Source organism: Phascolarctos cinereus, unplaced genomic scaffold (assembly GCF_003287225.1).
Source record: "Phascolarctos cinereus isolate Bilbo 61053 unplaced genomic scaffold, phaCin_HiC Scaffold_3;HRSCAF=262, whole genome shotgun sequence".
In the NCBI taxonomy this organism is placed as follows: Eukaryota; Metazoa; Chordata; class Mammalia; order Diprotodontia; family Phascolarctidae; genus Phascolarctos; species Phascolarctos cinereus.
In genome coordinates this window covers 83,880,215-83,892,355 of record NW_027555736.1, presented here as the reverse complement: position 1 = coordinate 83,892,355, position 12,141 = coordinate 83,880,215, and the positions used below count along the sequence as shown (strand labels likewise).

At 36.3% G+C, this 12,141-nt stretch overlaps 1 protein-coding gene across 1 annotated transcript in view; it reads right to left on the bottom strand.

Moving 5' to 3' along the window:
- The window catches only part of CPXM2 (carboxypeptidase X, M14 family member 2), a 219,216-nt gene that overhangs the window by 56,000 nt on the left and 151,075 nt on the right, over positions 1 to 12,141 (bottom strand). The window contains exon 7 of the mRNA XM_020964119.2: positions 5,480 to 5,568. Within this exon, the coding sequence (XP_020819778.1) occupies positions 5,480 to 5,568 (89 nt within the window). The remainder of the gene's footprint in view (positions 1 to 5,479; positions 5,569 to 12,141) is intronic.

The following is a 12,141-nucleotide window of genomic DNA, read 5'->3' as shown; positions in this document are numbered from 1 at the left end:
TTGTGGTATATGATTGTGATGGAACACTACTGTGCTATAACAAATGCTGAGCTCAATGATTTTAGAAAAACATGGAAGGACTTGCACAAAATAAGGAAGAGTCAAATGAGCAGAACCAAGAGAACAATGTATACAGTAAGAGCAATATTGTTTTAAGAACAACTTTGAGCAATTAAGTTATTTTGTCTATTATAAATTCCCAAATTAACTACAAAGGACCTATGAAGAAAGATGCTATCTGCATCCAGAGAAAGAACTGATAAACAGAAGTATGTATAGAATAATTATCTATATCTACATCTATATCTATATCTACATCTATATCTATATCTATATCTATATCTATATCTATATCTATATCTATATCTATATCTATATCTATGTGTATATATACATACACATACGCACATACATATATTCATACACACATAACTATGTGTGCATATATGTGTATACACACACACACACATACATGTATTTATGTCTAATGGTAGCCATCTCTAAAGTAGGGGGTGGTGGGAGGGAAGAAAAAAAAGAAATTTGTGCGATAATTTTGTTGTATATTTGAAAAGAATAGCAAGTTGTGCATAGTAGATTTGCAATTTCATGTGAAATCATCTTTTTATTATATTATGTTGTGAAAATGCTTGTTTTATTCCATAAATTGAAAATAAAATTAAAAAATAAAGAATATATACTTAGGAGAGGAAACTACAAGATGAACATTTGGGTAAAGATCAATGCAGATGGATACAGGTCTGAAACCTGGCCAAGACACAGGGCATAATTACAACAGGCGGTTTCAATTATCTAAACATTTGCTCATGCTCTCTTGTTGCCAAAAAGAGACCACCTAATAAATTCTTGATTTATCATAATGTAAATGCCATCCTTCAAAAGGTAGAAGAGTAACAAGGGGACATACTATATTAATTCTGACCTTCACTTACATGGAGGAATTGGTTGCTAGTGCTGAAATGGTGAACATATCATCATTAGAATCAGCTCAGGGGCACAGATTTAAGAGCAAGGAACCTGGAGTCAGAAGTATCTGAGTTCAAATCCTTCCTTAGACATTTATTAACTGAGTGACCCTGGGCAAATTACATTATCTCCCTCTTTACTCATCTATAAACTAGGGATAATAATACACCTACCTCACAGTATCATTGTATCAAATGAGATGTATGTAACATATGTACAACATTTTTCAAAGTTTAAAACTGCTATGTTATAATATACTAGATAGCTATAATAATAATAGCACTGTTAGTATAGCTTTAATATATTTTATATATTATATAACATAATATTATTAGTTGGATATAATTGAAAATGACAACAAAATATTATTAGTATTATTAATACCATAATAATAGTATTAGGATAGCTATAATACATAATGATATGTAGTATATATTGACATAGATATCCTAATAGTGTTATATATAATATATGCACATGTATATATTTGATTATATATTACATGCAATGCATATAAGAAAATACATTATAGCTCTCCTAATAGTTCTATTGTTATTGTTGTTGTTGTTACATTAACATGGAGAAGAAAAAGATCATGCTCTCCTAGACATTTTAATAGAAAAGAAGAGGAAAGCTAAGTATAGCTTAGCATTTCGAGAAGGCAGATTTCAGAGAGATCAGCAGCAAAGCTATGTGGGATGTCATGGACTAAAAATTCTACAGGAAGTCATCCCAGGAAGGATGGGGAACTCTTCAGAATTTAATTCTGAAGATGCAAAAGGAAAAAAAATTCTGATGAGAAGTAAAAACAAACAAACAGGAACTATCTGAAGAGACTAATAGGGATGCACAGAGAACTCACAGTCCAACCCAGAATTTCAAAAGCTATGTACCGAAGAGGGAAGAAAAGGAACATAGCAGGGAATGAATATCAGAATATGGTGTGGTCCTCTATATACAGTATCAAGAACTCTAAAGCTCAGAATGATATAAGGCTGGAGAGAAATGTTAAGGACAGCAAAAAGTTCCTGTTTTTGTTTGTTTGTTGTGCTCTGCTTTGTTTTGTTTTGTGGATGCTGAGGTAAAGAAGGGAATCAAAGAAGGGATCAGATTCTGACTTGGTGTGATGTCAGATGATGCTAACTGACAAGAAAGAGAAGGCTGACCTCCTAATTCTTATTTTCATTTTATTTTCTCTGCCTAAAAGAGTGACTTTTACACTGCAAATTAAAACAAAAGAAAACAAAACAAAAATAGCTAACTAGCAGTTGCTATCTAAGATAAGAAAGAATATGGTAAGAGAGTATCTAATTGTCTTTGTCAAATTCACATCACCTGCCACAAATGAGCTCCATCCTTGGGTTCTTGGTATACCTAACTGATGAGCCACTGTCAGTGACAGATGAAAGGTTGTGGAGAATGGGAAGGGCATCACAGAAACAGGGAAGGGAAAACGATGTTCTAATTTTCAAAAAAGAGAAGAGAATAAAGTCTGAAAGCTCTAGTCCTGTGACAAACTTCAATTCCTGGGAAAAGTCTAGAATCGTTAGTTAAAGGATGATTAGTAAGCAATGATTAGAAAGAGTCAACTATTGTTGGCTTCATGAAGGTCAGATCATGTTACACTAACCTTTTTTATTTTTCCTTTTTAACTTTTTTGACAGGAAATGAAACTAGTTCCGAAAGATCAGGGAAATTATGTAGATATAATTTTTTACCTAGGATTAAGTGAAGCATTTGATAAAGTACTTCATATAATCTGATGGTAAAGAAAGGCGCTGATGAGGTGGTCATTCAGTGGATGGATTCTAAATTGGTTGAATGCATAGATTGGAAAAGGAGTCATTGATGGCATACTGTTAGCTTTGAAGAATAACTTCCAAGGAACTGGGCTGGTTTTATTGACGACTTCAATAAAGCACAGATAGTACGATCTCGAATTTTTCAGATGACACAAAATTGAAAGAGAAAATACATTGAATTAAAAAGTCAGAAACCCAAAAGATCTTCACAGACTAGAGCACTGGGCTCAATTTAATAAGGTAAAATTCAATGGGTATGAATGTAATATCTCACACTGGTGTTCAAAAAATAACACAACAAGGAGTGCCAGTGGTGAGACATGATAGCCCTAAAAACGTGATGTTAGGCTGTATGAAGAGAGGCTTAACTTCTAGGTCTAAAAACTACTTATGGAGACAGCTAGGTGGCACAGTGGATAGAGCACTGGTCCTACAGTCAGGAGGACCTGAGTTCAAATCTGGCCTCAAGCTAAACACTTGACACTTACTAGCTGTGTGACCCTAGACAAGTCACTTAACCCCAATTGCTTATAAAAAAAAAAGACTACATATGGAGTGTTCTGGAGGACACAGGTAAGCTGGATGGTATGCAGAGGGAGGGTAAACAAGATGGTAAAAGGTCTTGGATTCATGTCATATAAAAAGGATGCTGAAGGAACTAAGAATGTTTATTCTGGAGAAGAGAAGGGTTTGGGGAAAGCGATAGCTGTTTGTGGAAGAAGTATTAGACTTGTGATTTCTTAAGATTCTTCCAGCTCTGACACTCTGTGAGACAAAGAATTTTATTGCATCTTGAAATATAATCCTGTTGGATATTCCTAAATGAGAAAAGAAAATCTGAAACTACTTTTTAAGGATACTTTCAACTTGACCTATCTATGTACAATTAATTGTTTAAATGCATTTAGATATTATTCTTGGTATTAATTATGTCAATTGAGTTTATAACTGTCTAATCTTTGTGCTGAGAAAATAGGCCATGAAATCTCTGATGAACTAAATCTGTGACTCAGTACACAATTGCTCGATAAAACTGAAAGATGAGTCATGCAGCAGAAATACACCGAAGATTTTGAGCACCAAAATGATTCACATGCTTCAAGTCCAAACAAATTATCTTGATTTCTAAAGAGCAAGACAGGAAGAAATATTTCTTTGGCACATCCCACACCTAAGTCTGTGCGGATATGAGTCTGGAATTTTTTTGGTCTCTGAAGGGAAATGAGATTGTTAGAGATAAAACTGGATTTGTTCATGCATTAGGTTTGGGTCAAAGGCACAATCCAGACACCTTTGCAAATATGTCATACTGTCCTCTTCAACTCAGCCCCAGTGTTCCATCACAATACGTAGTTTACATGTTTGACTCCATCTGGCTATTCACTCCTTTATTCAACACAAACCTCAGCCCTCAAATATATGTGGTCCATACTATAAGTAACTGGGCTTAATGAGATCTTGCTACATCTGCTATTCTATATGTGCACATATTCAGTCTTTCCACTTAGAATCACAGACTCTTAGAATCAAAAGGCAAATTGGACAACATTTAGTCAACATGCTACCTTCCCTTGATAATACGTTTAAATGGTCATCCAGATTTTGTTTGAAGCCCCTTTCTGGTGCTAAGGTAGGTATCATACTTCCCCTCAGTTTTTTATTTTCTCTGGGACAAGTCACTTAACTTTTCTCAACTTCAGTTTCCTCATCTGTAAAATACAGCTAATACCACCTGCCTCATTGGGTTGTGGTGGGGACCAAAAGAAATAATATGTTAAGTTGTTTGCAAACCTTAAAGTATTATCTACGTAGTACTATTATTTTAAACTAAAAATTCCTAGATGCTTAAAGCAATAATCACTTGACCAACATCCTGGTTACCTTCTTCTGAACACATTCCAGCTTTGGAACGTCCCTCCTAAGATGTAGTGCCCAGAACTGAACACAGTACTCTAGGTGTGAGATGAATAGGACAGAGTGCTGTGGAACTATCAAGCCCCTTGTTCTGGACCCTAGACTTCCATTAACGTGAGTTAAGGCAGGGTTAGCTTTTTGGGGATGCCATGTCATAGCTGATACTTTTAAGCTGCTTGAGGACAAGGACCCTGGCTTCTCATTCTTTGGCTGGTCTTTGAAGTCATCTTATGTCCTCAAAAATGCTGTCAAATGCCCAGAATTAATGACTTCTATAATGAAACCTTAGAGTTCTGCTTAGCAGAACTTCTCTTAGTTTGTTATATGCTCTCAGAGAGGAGGAGCAAGGGGGTGTACATATGCTGGCACTGTCAGAGGGATGGAATTAGCAGTTTGACAAGGGCTGGGTCAGACTTGTCCACTGGCATCTTTGTGACTGATGGGATTTTTCACTTCTCATTCAGATGTTAGGGATGAGACAAACACAACCTAAATGCCAAACTGGAACTTCACCCATGGGAAATCTTCAGGTTGAAATTCTGGAAAATACTTCACCAACAAGGAGATAATGAAAAATGGCAAAATATCTGAGTAGCCTAAATCTTGAAGCCACTAACTTTTAAACAGTTTAGAGAGTTATCTCTTTGGCAAAGTTGCTATGATAGTCCATCTTAATACCATAGTATTCTAACTCTTGACAAAAAGGACTTCTTAATTATCTTTATAATACCACCCCATTCACATAGTCCACAAATGAAATGAGTCCATCCATGGCCTACCTGTCTCATTTCTTTGTAGTTGTGATGCTTAAAATCCAGGTCATCTGTAGTTGTCATTTCATTCCTTCTGTGATAATAGTTATTAGGATCTAAGGGAAAAAATACAATTTTTTATGTGTTCAAATAAATCCACCAATTTTTTGAGTACTTATTGTTTGTCTAGCCCTATACTAGCTGCTTTTGTGGTCACAGAAGAAATTAATAGTTTGACAATCCACTGAATTAACTAACCATAACAAAAGAATGCAGTTTAAAAAATTGATATGAGCTATAATTAGCGTGAATGAATGTGATGCGTTCTACAACATTTGACAGAGTGTAAAAACATATCATAACCAATACACAATGTCCTGTGCAATTCCCAGAGTAAGGACCATATGTAGAGTTTTCTAGGAATACTCCTAAAGATATACAGCAAATACCACCAAGGCAGAAATATATTGAGAAAAGTATTTGAAAATCTATACAAATACATGGTATAAGTGTAACAATACTTCACCAGTATATAGATTAGAAATTTTGAACAGCATATCACTTTTCAGTGTAATGAAAAAGAAACACAGAAAGAATCTGGAAAACAAAAGAACACCAGGAATTCTTGATATCTTTATTAAACGACTAAATATGAAAGTCTGCTGGTTCAGGCAATACCAGGAGTCAAGGCAGCAGAAAGAATAAAGTAAACAATTCATCAACAACCAAGAACTGTACTAAAGAGGCTTTTAAAAAATACAGGAAAGAGAGAACCTCTGAAGAAGGAAGATGTGGAAAAGGAAAAGTCCTAGTTATTCATTTGGTTGGAAGAAATTTAACACAAGAAAAACACAAGGTGAATCAAATTCAAAAGAGAATAAATGAATGGTGATGTCCAGAAAAATGAGAAATTCCGAATTTTCTACAAAACTGGGATGCTACTGTTCTAGGTAACATCCATAATTAATGGCTCAAAGACTTCATGGTGACATATTCAGCAGCCTCTCTGATGAAAGCCTGATTCCAATTTCTCTAAACAAACAATATATAGGGATAGAGACTAAACCTGGGATTTCATTGGTAATAGTGAGGTCCTGGGGAGAAAACGCCTCTATTGATGCAGGTTGACATTTTTTTCTGAAGCTTATACTCTTAAAAGTGTTGCCCAGAATACTGAGACATTAAGTGACTTACCCCGGCTTTCGTGTCTACTATGTGTCAGAGACAGATTTGAAGCCAGATATTCCTGGATCCAAGGTCCGCTCTCTATCTACCACACAATGGTGCTTCCCTAACAGGAGTCACTACATGGAGGGAGAGAGAAAGAGAGAGAGAGAGAGAGAGAGAGAGAGAGAGAGAGAGAGACAGAGACAGACAGACAGACAGACAGACAGACAGACAGACTGTATGTATACCGGTGAAAACAGGGACCAATTTTACATGTTTAAGTAATTTATTCAAGGCTTTCATAGCTAGAGTCATTCAAAACAACTCTATAATTTCAAGAAATAAATATATTGGCTGAGGAGCAAAAAGGAAAGAAAAATTCTAAGGACGATTAATCACTTATTCAATTATTACCAAACAAGCCATCTGAAAGTATCCTCACATTTATGCTATCTTTACTGATTGCCACAAAGCCTTATACTCAGCTTCGCACTCATGGCTTAGTCATGCATTGCAAATAGATCCAAGTATGGTGAGAGTTCTAGTGTTTGATATCCACATGGAAAACTCTTTTCTATTTAAAATACACCACCAACATGATGATGTTAAGGGGGGGAAATGATATAAAACAAGACAAGTGATGTAAATTATCTCCATGGTAGGAACCTAACCATGTTCTAACCGGGCTAACAGGGAGAAAGCAACACATATAAGTAGTTTCACTTGCAAATTGCTGGACCAGTGGTTCTTAGGATACAGCAGTAAAGCAGATGGGAATGTGCCTTTTTAAAGTCATTTACACAGACAAAACTGTACCGAATTCTGATGTTAAGCCATTTGAAAATTCTTACATTTAAATTTCAAAGTAGTTTGTTATTTATAAAATGTTTTACACTGATTTTTTTTATTTGATCCTTGTTATAATCCTGGTAGAATAAATATGATATTCATTTTACAAGTTAACAAACACAAACAAATAACTGAGGCTTAGAAAAGACAGGCAATGCACACAATTTTGCATGGCAAGTAAATGGTAAAGATGTGATTCCCAAATAGGTTTAACATTCTGATTTTACAAAATTTTTTTTTCCCTTCTAAGGAGGAAATTAGGGGCCACAAAGCAGTCACCATCACTTCCATTTACTAGCCATCAACATTACAACCTCATATTCATAGCTGAAGCTTTCACTTATGCATAAGATTGCTATGTTCAAACAGAATAGATCATTGGTTATTTCAGAGAGTGAGAATCTTCAAAGCACTACAGAAAGCACACAGTCCCACGCTAAAGAGGTTTCATGTTTTTTTTTTTGTTATTGTTGTTCTTTTTAAAAATTTTAAATCTGGGACTAGGTCTTCTTTTCTGAGGTAACTTTGTAATGCACTGTTTGCAAACACCCAGACCAAGGACGAATGAAGCAATCTTCCCAATGCTGAAAATGGGCATAGATCCAGAGGTATGCTGGAAACTTTTGAATGCCTTGTTCTCCTGTTCATTTCAGAGGGTAGCTGGGGAGGCAAGCTAATGTGGGTCAAACTCTTTGTGAATCATTTCAGCCATGATGACTGCTACAATTATTTCTAATCTTCTGTGTACTTCAAATTATTTATGACATATTCCTTATTCTGCCTCATTGAATCCTTATGACATGAGCCACAATGAATAATTCTGCTTTATAGAAAGGGAGTTAACATAGCACAAACTCTCACAGGTCAGATCAAACTGAAAAGGCTTTAAGTACAGTTCTATAAACCCACTATGTGTCTTCTTTTTTTTTTTTTCAAGGAACAGCCTAAATAGGGGTGGGAGAATTCACCACCAGGAGCTAGGCCACAAGATGATAAATTGTTCTGGCTTCATCCAGGCAAGAAGGCTGTCTATTAAGGCATGGAATGATTGCAATCTGTGTATGTGAAGGAAGTAGCCACTGCAAGAAAATCAAAGAATTTTTGAGGTGCTGAAGCAAACAAGAAAGTGGTGAGAGTAGTAAAACATGCTGTGAGTGAGGATTAGACTTAATGACATCTCAGGTCCCTTCCATATCTGTGATTCTATGAGAAACAAAAAGAAGACACAGAGAGCCTTATAATCATCCTACCAGAGATCTTAGAAGGAACGACCTGAATTCAGTATTTCTGGATAATTTCTGAAGGTTTATGATTATGATTACCATCATCGTTATCATTATTGTTATCACTGGCATTTCTATTCATATTAATTCAACCACTATTTATTAAATGCCTACTAGGCATCGAACACTAGCAAATGTGGATATGGAAATGAAATAAGACAATCTTTACCTTTGGGTAGCTTCTACCCTAATAATAAATTGGCTTTCAAAGCCCTCCATAGCCTGGCCCCTTCTTACCTTTCCAGTCTTCTTATACCTTCAAGTACTCTGCTATCCAGTGACACTGGCCTCCTGGCTGGTCCTTCATCTCCCAACTCCAAGTGTTTTCACTAGCTGACCCCCACATTTGGATTACTCTCTGTCCTCATTTCTACCTCCCGGTTTCCTTGGTTTAAAGTTTTACCTTTTGCAAGAAGCCTTCCCATTCCATCTTAATCTTAGTGCCTTCCCTCTGAGACTACCCCCAATTTATCTTGCATATATCTTGTTTGCACAGTTATTTGCATGTTGTCTCCCCAATTAAATTGAGGTCTTTAAGAATAAGGGCTTTTTACCTTTCTTTGTATCCTCCTGCTTAGCGCAATGCATGGCACATAGTAGGTAGGTGCTTAATAAATTCGACAGTTAAATGAGTAGAAAAGTAAGTACTATTTACTTGTAGTACTTTATATACATTAGATTGCTTTATACTAACACATGTTTTCTGTTATTGATGCTAACCTAGCAACAATTATATCCTGCTGTAATTATAAAGATTGGAACTTACCATGTGGGATGAAAACTCAGATTGTAAATTTGGCTCATTATTTGAGATGTCACTTTGATCCTGGTAAAAAGTGTTTGTGTTGACACATCAGTAGTTCTCCACGAAAAGGAAAATGCCAACAGCTACTTAAAAAGAATACCGCCTGGCCCCTACTCATGTAAAATCATCTCTAGGCAGATGCAGATTTCTGGAAAGGTTGAAGCTGCCAGCCTTGTGGAGGGAATGATAGAATCCCCCAACACATTTCCTCTTTTTCTGCTTCTTCCCTTTGAATAAGAAAGCCTTCAGTTGTAACAACATGAGCCTGGTTGTTAAACCCCTTGAATACTGTGAAGTTGTGATGAATAAATTGGCTACTCCAAAAAGATCTTTGCCATTTTATCCTAGATCAGACTGAATTAAGGGAGATTTATATCTGTATTGCTATGAGAGGTCATCCTATAACTGCTTTCACACAAACACATGACTGAAATTTAATGTTATTTTAACAATGACCCACCTTTCCTCTTATGCTGAATCCCTCTGATAAATGAATTAGCATTCAGGTCTACCTTAAGATATGTTGTGGAGGCCAAGAGAGAGGACCTTAGACACTCCATCTAAAGACAGGAGTGACTCCATCTCTAAGCTAGCCTTCATTTTAATATGAAGGAACAGTCAAATCCACAGCCTAGCATTTAAGTTTTCCCTCCACCTTACTTTTTGTGTATAATCAGCCAGAGGGAAAAACAGATCCACCTCCATTCCGAGGCCCCAAGGTCAATGACAGATTAATAAACTAGCTAGTTCCTGTTGCTTCTCCCTGCAGGCATCAAATTGCCTTGTCCCAAGTGCAGTTGAAATCTAGACTAACTCCCCTCCTCCCTTTTAATATTCTAAATATCTTCACTTTCTCAACTCACCCTCATTGCCTCTCTCCTTTTTCTGGAGGGCTGGAGGGCAGAGCACCAAACTCCTCACAAAGACCTCTGTCTTATAACCTTCCTGGTCACCTCATTTTCCAACTACTACTCTGTGGAACAAGATGTTCCCTCAGGGTACCCTGCCTGGTGACCTATCCCTATGCCCTCCATCAGGTTTCTTTCACATGTTGTCTTCCCCAATTAGACTGTGATCTCCTGGAGGGCAGGGATTATTGTTTTTTCTTATTTGTCTTCCCAGCACTTAGCTGGCACCCACCACTAAATAAATGTTTATTGAATTGAATTGGATATTCTTGTATGAAATGGCTTGCAGGCAGAACAACTTGTTTTAAACTTTGAGCTAAGGGCCTTTTTTTGTCACAGTGAGCATCTATACTGTGTAGCAGGAACTGCGTTGGATGCTGAAGACAAAGGCAAAAACAGGAAACGATTTTTGTCCTAAAGGAGCTGACATTCTAGATGGTAGAAAAAGGAAGGCACTCATCACTTAAAAAACAACTATAAATTAATACCTCAAAATTAATTTTGGAGTGGCAAAACCAACAAAAAAAATGGGGTGAAACAATTTTCAAGCCCAAGACAACTTAGAAAAGTGGCAGGAAAGGTATGTCTCAATAGGGTGAAAGGGGAACACAGTCCAGCACAACCAGTATCCCGACAAGCCAGCAGCCAGCATTCCCAATCTTTTCCCAGGCCTAGGACAAGCCAGTAATTAGGCCCAATGGCCTCTAATGCAGTGAGGCCTTGCAGCTCCACATGAGAAGCCTGGAACACTGCCCCCTCCAACCTGGGAGCAAAACCCAACTTTAACATAAAATTTACAAAATAGGCTGGAAAAAGCAAAAACAAAAACAAACCAAACAAACCAAAAAAACCCCCAACTAAACCAAAGGAACACACACACACACACACACACACACACACACACACACCCAAACACACAAAGAACCTAACCATAGAAAATTGCTATGGTGACAGGGAAGATCAAAACACAAACTTAAAAGAGGACAACAATGTCAAAACATCTACATGTAAAGCCTTAAAGAAAAATGTGAATTGGTCTCAAGCCCAAAAAGAACTTCTATAAGAGCTCAAAAAGTATTTTAAAAATCAAATAAAAGAAGTTGAAGAAAAACTGGGAAAAGAAATGAGAGTGATCCAAGAGAATCATGAAAAAAAAAGAGTCAACAGCTTGCTACAGGAAACACACAAATGGGAAAAAAAAGATTAAAAAAATAAGACAAAAACTATTCCCTAAAAAGTAGAATTGGCCAAATTGAAAAAAAGGTCCAAAAATCCACTGAAGAAAAGAAGTCTTTAAAAAGTAATATTGGCCAAATGGAAATGTAGGTACAAAAGCTTACTGAATAAAATAATTTCTTAAAAATTAGAATTAAGCAAATGGAAGCTATGACTCCATGAGATATCAAGAAAATATAAAACAAAATCAAAAGAATGAAAAAAAATAGAAGAAAATGTGAACTATATTATTGGAAGAACAACTGACTTGGAAAATAGATCTGGGAGAAGTAATTTAATAATTATTGGACTACCTGAAAGCCACAATCAAAACAAGAGTCTGGACCTCATATTTTAAGAAATTGGCAAGGAAAACTGTCCTGATATCCTAGAACCATAGGGTAAAATGGAAATGGAAAGAATTCACAGAACACCTCCTGAAAGAGATCCCAAAATGAAATC